This window comes from Lepisma saccharinum, chromosome 18, assembly GCF_977018435.1.
Source record: "Lepisma saccharinum chromosome 18, izLepSacc3.1, whole genome shotgun sequence".
Lineage (NCBI taxonomy): Eukaryota > Metazoa > Arthropoda > Insecta > Zygentoma > Lepismatidae > Lepisma > Lepisma saccharinum.
In genome coordinates this window covers 16100875-16115496 of record NC_139246.1, presented here as the reverse complement: position 1 = coordinate 16115496, position 14622 = coordinate 16100875, and the positions used below count along the sequence as shown (strand labels likewise).

Below are 14622 nucleotides of genomic sequence, written 5' to 3'. Positions count from 1 at the left end.
TTATGGATCATGGCATGAATGAACTGAATAATGGTGTAGCTCTTATTCTGACCGGGACATGAATCACAGAAAATGTGCAAATGTCGGACGGAGGCATCATGATGACGAAAACAAAAGTCATATAGCATTGATGAGACGTTATGTGCACCTTTTTTTGCTATTGTCTCATTGTAAGTGTACAAGCAGACCTCTCCTGAAGCAAGAACATGTACATTGAACATATAGAATGATAACTGTCACTTGTATTACACGTCATTCATGCTGATATTAGGTACTGCAAGGTTTTTCATAAAATCCACGCATTCTGACCTCCTTCTAGCTGCATTTTTGGCACTGCTCTTTAGTTCATAAAATACTGCAGCCTTCTTCTTATGTAATAAATTAAGGGTCTCTAGCCTATTCACTTCTTTATCTACTTTTGCTACACTACAGCTGTCACTAACTTTCTTGGCAAGAAGAGACTGTTTCTTTGCTTTAAATTCATCACAGATCGAGCGGTATCAGATCTGGGATACCCAAAAGCAATATTAAACTTCGTATGGAAAATATGTCGATAAAATTCATATGAAACAGGATGTTCTGGGTGTTTATCTGTGAACATGTGATGCAACTTTTTGATGCTTCATTCTTCGGAAAGATAAATCTTAGAGGAATCATGTAGGCTGTAGTGCAAAGGCCACCCACCCTTGAAGGGAACTGATGTGTTCTGTTACTTTTGTAGTCTCATCCCTTTTCTTCAAAGGCCTATTAGTGTGACAACCCTTAGGGCCAATTAAGGCATGACCAGTAGTAGAGAGTGATTTCTTAATTGTGATCATAATTTGATTTGTGATACTCGAATTTCAACAGTTTTTTCTACCCTCTGTACATGTACCTTGTAGGAATTAGAGTGATTCCAGAGATTACTGTCTTCCTCAGGTTTCCGTGGTCTTCTCCGTTTCACTGGCAAAACTGATACTAGCGAGCACAAGTATGCACTTTGTTTATTTTTGTCTCCAAGTAAATTGAAATCGCAAATGAGAACATCACGCTCCTGTTTCACGATGGCCTTGAAACACTGCTTCGTACACTTGCAGTCTTCACCAGGCACATGACTCATAGACCAAATGCTGGCATCTTTCATTCTACCTTGTTTCGACCTTTTCTTTGGTCTACTTTCACGCACTGTGGCATTTTCATCACTGCAGTCACTAGGTTCACTCATTATTTCGGTTTTATGCTGATACACGTCTTTATGGACAACTTGTCTAAACAGCACTAATTCCCTTACCGGCTGCAGCAACAACGGATAGATAACCAACTGAAGCAGGCTAACCACATTTGCAAAACCTCACACTGCATTATTGTTTCTTTACAGTACATATGCAGAAATTTAGTAAACTCTGAGTGTTTGTCCCATGTTTCGATGTGCGGATATGTAGTACTCTGTTCCTAGAATAGCATAGGCTAGCATCAACATCCTGACTTTCACAAAAAGTGGACTTTGATTGTTTTCCCCGGTACCCTTCATATGTAGGTGTTAAAAAAACTTAGTTCCTCTTTCGTTCTGGACAGGTTTCATTAACAAAAGTTAAATAAATTACTTGAAATAAATTTTTGTAACCCCTCAATTATTTACAAAACACCTGCTATGTTAATTAGATATGATAGAAATAAAACACTTGCATGCAAACAAAACAAAAACAGAAGTCCAACGACTTCAAATATTCTCATAATTACTACATGTGCTAAAAAAAGTTGGTAAATCAGGTAACATGGGGGATTACACCACTGAGCTCCATCCTGCACATTACATCATACCATGAAGGCATGGAGGGATGGATCTAGGACACCACACATTCCTCATCTCAGCCATAGTAGAGGTGATGATATCAACACCACATTTTGGCTGCCTTTATCCCTCAGAGTTGTCCTTAGAGGCCCTTGATAAGAGGTTGACTGAGCCCCAGAGTGACTTATGTAGATACATTGTTGGAAAAAATCACAGCTATCACCCACTCTGTAACGTATAGCAGTGTCCACGTTTCAAAAATATATCAACTTAATTTTTTTTTGTAACTATAATTCTATATGTTAATAGTTAATTACCTAGTAATGTGGAACACACCTCGCATATAAACTATACATCCTGGTGTTAATATAAGTCTCAAGAGTTGTTTCTTTCTGCCAGCAAGCTGAGCTGGAAGTTTATTATCGGTGACAACAATGCAGGAAAGCTAATGCTATTGTGTAAAAGCCAGGCAGACACTATCTTATGAAAACTTGTCACAGGGAAAAAGACGAAAGATTAGGCTGTCTTTCCCACTCTATATCTGTCGTCTCCCTTGGCGAATAATAATTAGACTTATATCATAATAATCCCTGATTCTTTAGCTGCAAGACAGTATTTTCAGAATTTAGTTACATTAACCCAAAATAAAGTTATGCCCGCACAAAACAAAACCTGTATATAAATATTTTTGCTCAACATTTTCAAGTTGTATATATATTTTTTTTCTTTGTTGGCATATCGCATGGCCATTGCAGGGAGAGAGGGGAGTTGAAAGAAGCCATACTCGATGGTCAAATTAAATACTCAGTATAATATTTAAAATTCTATTGTATATTTATTAATCACAAAAGGATAAAAATAATAATTTTTACATGTAACTAATTATGTTTCTCGTTGATACTTAATTAATTTGTATTTTATTGTGATGTAATATTGGATAAAAGTTTGTAAATCCATCATGGCACCGAGAAATCCGATATAAGCAGCGGAGCTTGGTGGCTCGTGGCCTTTTGTATTTGAACCTCTGATAAATGCGGAACTCGTATAACCGTCTTTTCTTTCAAAGCTCGAACTTCTGCCTTTACATTAACTTCGATCTTAGGAATTAGTTCATTCTGGGATTACCTTAGGACAGTTTTAGCTCTTCTGGTCAGAAGGCATATATTCTCCCTGTTCTATGCTCCTGGTCAGGGGATACAATTGAGAGAGTTGTGATTGTCTTGAGATATGCCGGAAGACTGTTGGTAGTCAATGTTTGTAACCCTGGTCAGGGTACACCTTTTCTTATTCTGTGGTCATGGAAGAATCTTCTGTTCTCTGGTCAGAGGCTGGCAAGAGAAAGGGAAGTTGGATACTTAACTGGATATCGACAGAACCTAGTCAGAAGAAGGATTGTCAACTGCTTGTAGGATCTTTAAGTAGATCTATAAGATCTATAAGCAGATTGAGAACCCTTGGACCCAGAATTACGACGGACCTTTCATTGAGAACTGAAGAAGCCGGATTAACCTGAGGAGACTCAAGCCCCGAAGAGTTACTGAGTGTGAAGCCGAGGCTCAATAGACCCATCAACCAAGTAACGATCCAGGGTGGATCTTACAACTCTGGATATCCCATATGGAATACAGAAGCTCTGCCGAATTGACTACTGTGCCTCTTATGTGATTGTGTTATTAAAAGTGCATAATATAATGTTAATAATTCATTTAGAAATAACATTGAGACAGGACATGGAGAATGTATTGAGTACAATTCATTACTACATGACTAGCCACACTGAAAGGTGGGAGAAAGAATTGGTAGACACAAGCTTGCTTTTGAACCATCGTTTACTTACAACTTAGGTTACCCTGTGTTACACTTACCAGGTGTAAACTGGGGAGCTCCTGTTCCCACTCCAGAACCAGCACCGGCTCCTGCCCCAGCCCCTGCACCTGCTCCTGCACCAGCACCAGCTCCTGCTCCAGCACCGGCTCCTGCTCCAGCACCAGCTCCTGCTCCAGCACCGGCTCCTGCACCAGCTCCTGCCCCAGCACCAGCTCCTGCTCCAGCACCGGCTCCTGCCCCAGCACCGGCTTCTGCTCCAATACCAGCTCCTAAACCAGCACTGGCTCCTGCTTCTGAACCACTTATTAGCTCGGCACCAATTATTGCACCTGCAACAGCTGTTGCACCAGAATCAGTTACTGCACCTGTAATTACATTAAAATTGATGCAGTAATGAAACTAGGACATCCCATTATTGTTTGCATATCTCCCCAGCCATTAGCTCCAGATACAAGTCACCATTTACTATTTACCATTTACAATTATACATAATTATATTTACATAGTGAGTTTGCATTTGCAGGTGAAATTATTCAGATAAGCATCAACTGTATTTTCTTTTATCACACAGTTGCTACTTTGTTCACTTTTGTGTACAGAAACATAAATGCAGTTACTATATAATATATATATATATATATTATATACCAATTAATTTTCACACATTTACACCATATTAATATGTAGATGTTCACATGAATGCATGTGTGTGCAAGTAGTTGAGCATGTGCAGACATGCATGCATGCACACACACACACACACCATACAAACAATTGCACACATGTACATATACATATTCCTGGTTGTAGTAAACATTTTAGGAGGAAAAAAAAACATTACGAAATGTTTTTAAAATAATCATCTCAGAGTTTTCACATATTAAGTAATAAGTATATTGTATATTATAATAGTATATAAACTCTAACCCACACAATTGTGCAGGCACAATTACTAGAAATTTAGATATACAAAGAAAAATAATCATTCATGTCATGTTTAGACACACCAAATTATGATGAGAGTTCACTCTGAAAATAAATTTATTCTCCAGTGGAAAAGGTTATACAATTGCAAAATGATATAATGTGTATTTTTATACATACCTATGGGACTTTACAATTAACTGAACTTGAACTCTATAAATATGATATATTAAGTAATATAGTTTACATACCCAGTAGGTGGGAAAAAAATTATTCCTTTGTTGTGATGTGTCATTCGTAACAACAGAGTGGCATGATTTAAGACTCTAATTGTAAAAGCATTTACACTAAGTAAAATCAAGTATAACATTACCTGACTCCTCAGTAGTACTTAGAGGCTGTTGACTGCTTGGTTGACCTAAAAAAAATAATATAACTATTAATAATGCACTAATCTAACCTTATACAGGGTGATTTGGAACAATAGGGTCAATCTTCAGGAAGTGATTCCTGATAGGACAATGAACAAAAAAGTCCACATGAACATATATCCGGAAATGCATATGTTCCAAGATAGACAGCACAACTTGTCATTGTGCTAGGAGTCACTCGCAAGAGCACTGGTTGCCTAACATGGAGGAAGAAATGCATGCAATGGGCTATTTTCGCAAACAGATTAAAATTTATGTTTCCAGGTGCTTCAAATGTTGATATTTGACATTTTGAGAAATTCTGTAAAAAGCAAAAGACCATGAAAGGAAGTTTATGCCTTTATGCAATTATATAATAATGAAAATACAAATACTATTCTAATCTCGAAGCAAATTTAATTTGTCTCAATCTCTTTGTTTTTGAAATGAGAGTGAAGTCAAAGGGTAAAAGTGTACAAATAGAAAGTAATTATAAATTACATAAGAGTTATGTGTTGGCATAAATGTGAAGCAAATGGAATATATTATTAATTTGTTATTTCTTAAACTTCATTTGAAACAGTTGGTCTAGGCAAAACAGTTGGAAGTGCTTGACTGATCAATGGACCTACGCATATGAACAAGCAGAATATCACACTGAGAGCACAATTCTGCAATAATTATTAAAAATGTCAATGCAGATTTTGAAAATTGCCATATCAATGGCCAAGCATGTTAAGTGGTTGACTTTTTATCTCACCACCAAAGTTCCTAGGTTCAAATACCAGCCTGAACATAGATGTTTGTAGTGAGTTTCCCTTCATCATTTCATCACATCATCACTCATCCTGTGCTGATCTTGCTTAACTCCGGCAGACTTTTAACATTTCCGGCTGTTTGTCATCCCTGTTGGGCGATGATAACAGTATTTTATCAAAGGTATTTAGCTATTTGCGAAAACCTGGTCTCTTCCACCATCGGTGAGAAAGCTTCTAATTTTTTCTGACTTTTTAATGTGTTGTGTTTGTCTTGTTCAGGTCACTGTACAGCCTTGCACTTTTAATTTTTCTAAGGGGCTTTTTACACCCTTTGATCTAACTTTTTATTTTAAGTCAGAATTTTATACAAGGGTATATTTCCCTGCATACAATGAAGGGTGCAAAAGGTAAGACTCTAGTTTACGTCCTTTTCCTAAGGAATGCGTGTCATATATCGTTAGAAAGGTTATTTTATAAGGAATTCAACAAAGTAAATCCCAAGGCGAGGAAAAATTTCCTGGAGGAGAAAATCGAGAAAAACCGATGTTGTCCGAATATGTGTGATTGAACATACTGAGGACATTTTTTGATGATGAAGCACATATTTAGGGGTGAAATGAGTGCTAATGGAACCTAACCTAACAGGCCTAACCTAACCTCATAGACATACCTTGTTCCCGTGAATGGTTAGTGACAGAAAGTGTAAAAAGAAAAACTTATTTACCCTACAGATGCTGGAGCGCCGGCTGTCTGCTAGCACGGTTTTGTAAACGGGCAAGAAGGAGTGCGCAAGAAGGACGTAAACGGGCAAGAAGGATGTAAACTAGAGTCTAGCCGTGCAAAATGGCCTAAAGTGCCAATGCACCCAGAACTTTTACTTCAATCAATCATCACAAAAATCAGAAAAGCAGTATAATTACAACTTGCATAAACTTCGAGTTTATCATTTTAAAGAAAGCGGATCTATTTTCAGAGAAAATAAATTTTATTTGATAAATAATATTGCGCTATATATCACTGTTGTTTGTTTGGACTCCAATGGGGGTAGTTATTGTGTATTCAATGTCATATGTACACTGCTGCTTGTGTTACCTTTGCCACTTTCCATTTTGGTTTTATTACATTACATTTCTACCTTTTGGTTTAGTTATAAGAATGAAAAGGAACTGATGGAATAGATGATAGACAAACAAAACTGTACACTCATGCATTCTTGGGGATTTGAAACTTGAATGAGTTTCTTTAGAGTTGGAATCGAAAGTTCGGAAAAACCCTTAAATTGTTTTTTATTGTGCATTTGTGTTATTCGGGCATTTGTGTTGTTTTTAACAAGTGTTTTTTTAGAGTTGTTGTAGTTTTTCATTCACTTTGAAAAGTAGCACAATCCCCTGTAGTTTCTGGGTTCCCTTTTGTAATTATTGTAATTTTGTTTTTAATAATAATTTTATAATCAAAAATATACATAAAAATTGTAAAATTGCTACATGTAGGGAAAATACTGACAAACTTGTTATTTTTTTCAGAAAATAAATATTTCTCCAAACAGCCCCATAAATTATTATTAATTTAAAAGCAAATTTTGCTAAGGAAATCAACCTAAAATATAAAATATACTATAATACCATGTTTAATGGCAATGCCCAAAAGAGGGTGGAAAGATGCTTACCCCATGATGGAAAATTTATGCATGCTGTCATTATTATTAATTATATTATATTCTCTTTAAGGAGAAATAACACAATAAAAATATAAAACATTAGATATCCATCCAATAAACCATCTGGTGTCAAGACATTGAAAGAAACATTGTAAAATGAATTGATTTAAATATGTTACTAAGATTTTTAAAAAATTCAGATGTTCTTAAAATAGCTAGAAATGCACTTCAAATTACCTTGATTCATCATTCCAGGCAAAATGTTTGTTACACCAGTAAACTGGCCTAGAAGTATATATAAATATATATTACGATTTGTGCATTCATATTTTGAATAGGTGAGACCAGCATTAGCAATATAGTTGCAATAAATATTTTAAACTAAAAAAATCTTGAATATTTAATAGTCATACAATTGACAAGGAAACATACTACCGTTTCTAAGGAAGTAGTGAATACACTGTACAGGCAGTTTAAAATATATTCAACTTGAACATAGCATAATATAATGGTTTCATTTCATAGTTTCTATTGATAACTAAAATTATAAATACCTCTTGAGCAACATTTCCATCAGATAAATGTAGCTTCAAAACGTTCCCATAGAAACAAAAACAAACAAAATTACAATGCAATTGTTTAAGTAATTATTTACCTGTATTCATTTGTGTCATGTGCTGTCCCTGGTCACTTGCATGCTCTACTGCAATGTAAAAATGTAATTTTAGTTACTGCACATTCAAATGTTATAATTAGGCTTCAGATTGTTATGCGCTAAGAAACCTTTAAATATGTATGTAAATATGATCCTTAAATGATCAAAATATGCATTTAAATTTTAAAAATTTACATCAAACTCAGAAAATTTAGCCATAGCTTGTAACTATTTATAAATTCCACTGTTTACATAAGCAAAAAAATATGGTTTGGCTTACCTTATTGACAATTGAGCACATTTTGCATATGATTTTTGTATATGTATCTTTATCATAAGTCCACTAACTATTTCTGACTTCACTGAATGTCACGATTAGCAGAAGGTGGACTGCCTTTCATTCTACTCAGCATGAAAGATTACTATTGCACTTAATAACTACGTATTGTTTCAGATGCTCAAAACTAAACTTATGCCTGTTATCCACGAGAATACTTTTATACTCTGAAAACACTCTCTCCACATCACAAGAAACAATAGGCGCATGTTGTAATTTCAACAAATCGGAAACGTGCAGTTCACTTGGAATACTGTCCAAAATTTGTTTCCCTTCATGAATAGAGCAAATGTCCTTTAGGAACTTGTAGTCAGAATTCTTTGTGAACACATACTGAATCATGTTTCTGGATTGCTCCAAAGGTAAGGAAACTACAAATTTTCAGACAGAAACAACAGAATATGTATCTGTAAGAAAAAATCGGTAAAATATGCAATATATGCTGAAGACACTGAAGGTATGCATTTGCATATGCCATATGCAAAATGCATAACTATCCGAAGCCTAGTAATAATTAAGTTATATAGCAGGTATCCTAAATACCACTATAAATATTATTTCCATTTATGTTATTCAAAATGATCCAATCAAAATTTTCAGAAATAACTTCGCTAGAGACACATTAATTGGTGTAAGGTAATAGGTATTATCACAGTCATGGTTCGAATTGTTACTAGTGCCATCCTATTCTGTGATTTGAATCTAATACAGTTCATGTGGAGCACTTAATAGATTTAGAAATAGCTATTTATGGCTAAAGTGTAAAAACTCTCCTTTAAAAGGTATGAAATCTTGGTTAGCTACATCAGCAGATCAGAATTTTGTCAACAGATGCAGAACTAATCAAAGACTAACCCCATAAGAATATCATAACCTAAATGGAAGGAACAATATGGACATTTGTTTCAAACCTCACAAATCAAGCGATCTATCTAGTAAATTGCTTATGAAGTATTCTATCAATTTTTAAACTGCTGACTCAGTAGTAACAGACTAAATTGCTTGATTTTTCAAAAAAATCTTGACATCTGAACACTTTTCATTAGACCCGCTCCAGATCGTGCACCCACACAAGGCCAGCCAGCTCTACATCAAGCAGTTTCACACTGATAAAAATTCTTAGTATATATATAGTGGAATCTCGATTTTACGTTTTTCAGGGGACCAAACTGAAAAAACTTACAAAGTGAGAAAATGTAAAATCTAGGAAAATTGTATAACTTATTGATATGTTGGGACAATCAAGATTGAATGTAAGAAAATGTAAAATCTCAGAATGTAAAATTGGGGTTCCGCTGTAATAATAAAAAAACTAGACCTATTTAAAGTATTAAAAGGCATATTTTTGCTAACATATGCCCACAAAGACTATCTTTAATCCTAGAACACTACCATGTTTCAATATTACACTGTAACTAGCACTATGTAAATTTTATGTATAAGAAGGAATCGATATTCAACACAACCTCTACATTATGAAAACAAAATGACGATTCTATGCGAACATTGTTTTGTTTATGCTCCTTATATTGGTGTTATATTCTTCATTTTAAAATTTATAAACATGGTTTTATTAAACATAGAATATTTTAAGAGAATGTCTTGATTGAAAGTTCAAACAATGAAAAACAAACAATAATAATATTCATAATGCTGTAAATAAGGAACAAATGTAATTTCAAAGTCTTACAAGAAAATAGTGTATCCTTCTAAACCTTTGTTTTCAAAATCTAACTATCCAAATCTAATTTACTAATGTCAAAATTACGTGAAAGACTTTTCTTGTTTTACTAGAGCTAGTAAAATTGATGTACAGAGTCCAACGTAACGAACAAACTAAAGACGTTCAATGTTTGCACCCTCCTTACCACAGTGCTGCCTCCCGTCTGACAGAATGCCCAAGGCACTGCTAGGCAGAGGGGTGAGTGGGTGCGAGGTGGGAAGTAGGGGAGGGATTTGAGCACAAAGCATATGTAAATTTTACGTACTGTAGTGTTCTAGGGTTAAGAACAGTACATATATTTGAAGAGGAACATTTCACATTTTCCACTTTTTTTTTTTACCAGAAGCTCCTGAAAAATTTATAATCAAGGTTCAACAGAAGAGCATTGTACAAATGATAGTATTTGTTCAATATGTCCTCTGTCGAATTTCACACAGATCTCTAGGGGTAAATCTCAGGTTTGCTGAACACACAGGATTATGATCTGGGCTATGGCATGGCAATTGTTCTCAATCCTAGTGTGGAGGTGGTCTGGATAGCAAATACTGTTTTTACGCATGTATAATGCACACTCTGGTTTTTGATGAGTAAAGTGACATATAATTATATCTCGCATATAATCAGGGAGGCCAGTCAAGGATCATGTTAAAATTCAAGTATAATTCCCAGTTTTTAAGGCAAACTTTCCAAAAATTCAAAAGTACAAGCATATGTTTTCTTAATTTCAGCCTCTAATTACCCACACACATAAGGCCTACACACTCAAAATATTAACAATATAAAGGATCTGCGTGATCACGATGTACCAAAAGTTCTAATTCAATTTAATTAAATGGTGCATAGGCTATATTTAAAATATTTCATTTAAGGTGCAGAGTGATGCTGATCACATCACCCCCACTCACGACCGGATCAAGAAAGTGTGGGGCGTTACCCCCCACCCTCTATACGCCTTCATGGCATGGTGCTAAAGCACAGGGGAGCACTTTACCTTTTTAGGTGCAAAGTTTACATTCGCCTTTTCATATACTTGCTTGAAATACAACTACAGGCAAAAGTCGCAAATGTTACGGGCTATACAAAAAATCAAAAATTGTTAATTTTATGAGAATTTCAAACTCAAATATTTAACTAATCAACTTCAAGATATCTAACCTTGCAATAATCTTCTGTCCATCAGATCCTGCTAAGGACACTATCAAAGTAAATGGATTGAGAAAAGCTGCACTGTGAAAAACTTGCTTCAGAGCATTTATAAATATGTATAAATTCAAAGGGATTTGGATTAATAAAAGTTTCAACTTTTCAAGTCTACAAAGACAAATTCAAGCAGAATCCACAAATACTTCCAGAAGACAATAATTCATGCAAAATTCTTGGAATTCCTGGTGAGTAGCCACCCTGATAATGCTCCGTACAGGTCAGTTTCAAGAAATGGCTTTACTTAGTTTCAGAAAGCTGTAAAGCTGTTGCTATCCTGATCAAGAGTCATGCTATTCAATGAGTCAGTCACCTGTTGCTATGTGGACCAAGAGAATATTGTCTTGTGTATACAATGAGTCACCTCGATGTTTGAGGAAGGTATTTTCCATTGTTTATCCCACGACAGACAAATACCACTGATACACTTTATGTGTAACAGGAGGTCTATGCTCGAATTTTACAAGAACGGTGTCGCTTTTCTTGATGTCTCAAAAAATCATGGGAAATGGCCATCTCACTTTTATAGTGTCTTCCTAAAAATTATTATTACTAAATAAATCCAAACTGGTAATTTTTATTTGCACCTGTTGATATGTACATGCTATATACAGTGACATAGCGAAAACATGTGTGGTTTCCTGTTGGCTGTCTGAATTATTCAGTGCATAATACGCACCACAGTTTTTGAGGGTAAAATGTTTGGAAAAAATTGAGCATTGTACACGAGTAAATATGGTATTCAATCTGTACACAAGTCAATTTTACCATTTCGCTTATGGTACAGAACATTTCAGAAACCAAGGACACTCTATTCTTTCCCAATATTTACTTACCTTGGATTAAGGCAGTGAGATCCTGTATTAGTTTGTTCACATCTCCCAATTGACCTGTCAAAGAAAAACAACATCTACAAAACATCTAAACATTGTGAAAATATAAATGTATTATACTGCCTAGAAATATGCATAATTAGTTTCATTTGTTCATGCATCATCATGCAGAAGCAAGGAGTAGGTAAAATTCAGTGATCAGAATTCTACATTTTAAAAGTAGCTTTGCTACAGCTACAGCTACTCTTCCAAAATGTAGCTTCGCTACAGCTACAACTACATTTACTAAAAAGTAGCTCGCTACGCTATTCCTGTTCGCTACTCGCTACTTCGCTACTTCTGCATAACAAAATTAAAAACAACCACATGGATATTCAAAAGAAGCCCCTAGTATGATAGTTGTACAGACTGGAAAATAGATCCTGTTATTTATTATCATGATTCCCGTCATTCGATAATTTTGATAGCAGTGTTACTTCAGTTACTTATTTTACTATAATGTTTGAGAATAACATACCTATTCAAGAGGCATATCAATTCAAATTTGATATATGAATATTGCAATTAGGGTGTTACCCAAATTAATGAATAGAACTATACACAAATAAAATATGGTAGGATTACGTATCTATATTCACATATCAACATATTTTTCTTGAGAACAAATATTTCATTATTTAATAGACTGATATGAAGGCAGAATTCTTAACATTCATACATATTGGGGGGTAAACTATGCTTTATAACATATAGAAGGGTAATCTATGCTTTATAATGATAATTCTTCTTATTAAATATCCCTGCTGCTCTCATGGAATATTAATGAAAATGGGGTCTTACACGTGTGCGTGTTGTTCTCATTGTCATATCAAAAATATTTATGTGGCTGACTACTTTTTAAATATGTATTGGAATTTATATGTATTGAAATTAACTATAGGATAACGTTTTGTGCAAAATGGGAATAAGATAAAAATGTGATATTTATCAATTCTATCTTCTTAGCACTTAAATGGAATGTTAGTTTGGAGGGGGGGGATTTACCCAAACCTTGGGGATAGCTGGTGTATGCTTCTTATGGTAGAAACAGGTGGAGCGATGCTTTAAGTAAGTTTTCATATTTGGATTGCTTCCTTGAAGACACAGTGGAAATTCTGTCACCTTGTAATCCACTGGCCCCAGGTTCGATCCAGTCTCAATCATCTTACATATGCATAAAGTGGACTCAAAATAAATACTAGGAAAGACTCCTAGTTGGGAGGATGGAATCCTCCTGCTCCTCCACTCCCCACACTGCTCATCATCATTCTTCATTCTTCTTCATTCTCACAATTAGCCGAAAGTGCCAGGAAGTGACTATAGATAAGATAACAACTAAATAAACCATTCATCCTCATTGCCATGATGAGCAAAAGTTACAGAAAAACGATGCAAATGTAGGAAAAATACATAAATTTGAAAACTATGTACAAGGGTTGGATAAAAAGTAATGGCAACACTGGTATAATTGGTACTTGACTGTATTGGCAGAGGAGCATGTGTTACATTCCTTCAAAGTAATCGCCCCTCATCTCTACAACCTTCTGTCACACGTATGGAAGGCGTCGTACACCGTCAGCGCGTCCATCTCTGTCGATGTCCCGTAGTGACCGCCCTATAGCACATATGATGGCTTCGCGCGTGTCGTAGTGTTCCCGCCCAGTGGTTCCTTCATTTTGACAAAACGGTCGTAATCACACGGTCTCATACCGGTGAATACGGCGGATGTTCCAGTACCTCCCACTACCAGTTATGCAGGAGCGCCATCACATTGTTCGCAGTGTGACACCTTGCATGATGGGACACCGTGTCGTCGCTTACTTCTTAATGCGAGACAAAGGTGGTGTTGCAAGAAGGTGCAGAAGTAGGCTGCGTTGACCGTCTGCCTGAGAGACGTTGTTCTTCTTGCCTAAATATACTGTTAGGGCGCTTGCACTCTCGTCCTCTGCTTCAGAGCACTGCTGTTTTTGACTGAATAACATACAATGGCTCCCACTCACTATACTTCCTCGTCTGACATTCCTTTAGCAGCCACGAAACGCTTGTGGCGCTGTGACTCACCCCTTTCACGGGACAGCAGTGTTGCCATTACTTTTTATCCAGCAATTGTATATTAACTAAAGAAAATTGTCGTTTCTGCAAAAAAAATTCAATAATTCGTATGTACTCTTTACAATACTCATATGATAAAATGTATTGAGAAAACTGACACTGACATGTAAACCCGAGTGTTCTGCTATTGTAATTTTAAAATTTGTGAACAAATATTATCACGAAAATAAAGTAATTCGAGAAAGTGTATGTCTATCATTCTTGTAACAATAATTTCTTGCTGCTGACATCATATATACTGACAATGATCAATGCTATTAACATACTGAGCCATTGATTGCTGGCACTAATGCTCTGTCAGTGTACTGGAAAATGGATCGCTCGTTTTTGCACTTCAAGTTGTGTTTTAACAGTTGGGCTGAAAAGTTCGTAGGCT

At 35.6% G+C, this 14622-nt stretch overlaps 1 protein-coding gene across 30 annotated transcripts in view; it reads right to left on the bottom strand.

Moving 5' to 3' along the window:
- The window catches only part of LOC146002413 (uncharacterized), a 562931-nt gene that overhangs the window by 163084 nt on the left and 385225 nt on the right, over window positions 1–14622 (bottom strand). For 28 of the 30 annotated variants that reach the window (XM_083140199.1, XM_083140200.1, XM_083140202.1 and 25 more), the window contains 5 exons: window positions 12099–12152; window positions 8003–8050; window positions 7585–7632; window positions 4896–4940; window positions 3637–3963 (listed from right to left, as the gene is read on the bottom strand). The exons of 1 other annotated variant lie outside the window; for it this stretch is intronic. In XM_083140199.1, the coding sequence (XP_082996325.1) occupies window positions 3637–3963; window positions 4896–4940; window positions 7585–7632; window positions 8003–8050; window positions 12099–12152 (522 nt within the window). The remainder of the gene's footprint in view (window positions 1–3636; window positions 3964–4895; window positions 4941–7584; window positions 7633–8002; window positions 8051–12098; window positions 12153–14622) is intronic. One more of the 30 variants, XM_083140208.1, reaches the window with a different exon arrangement.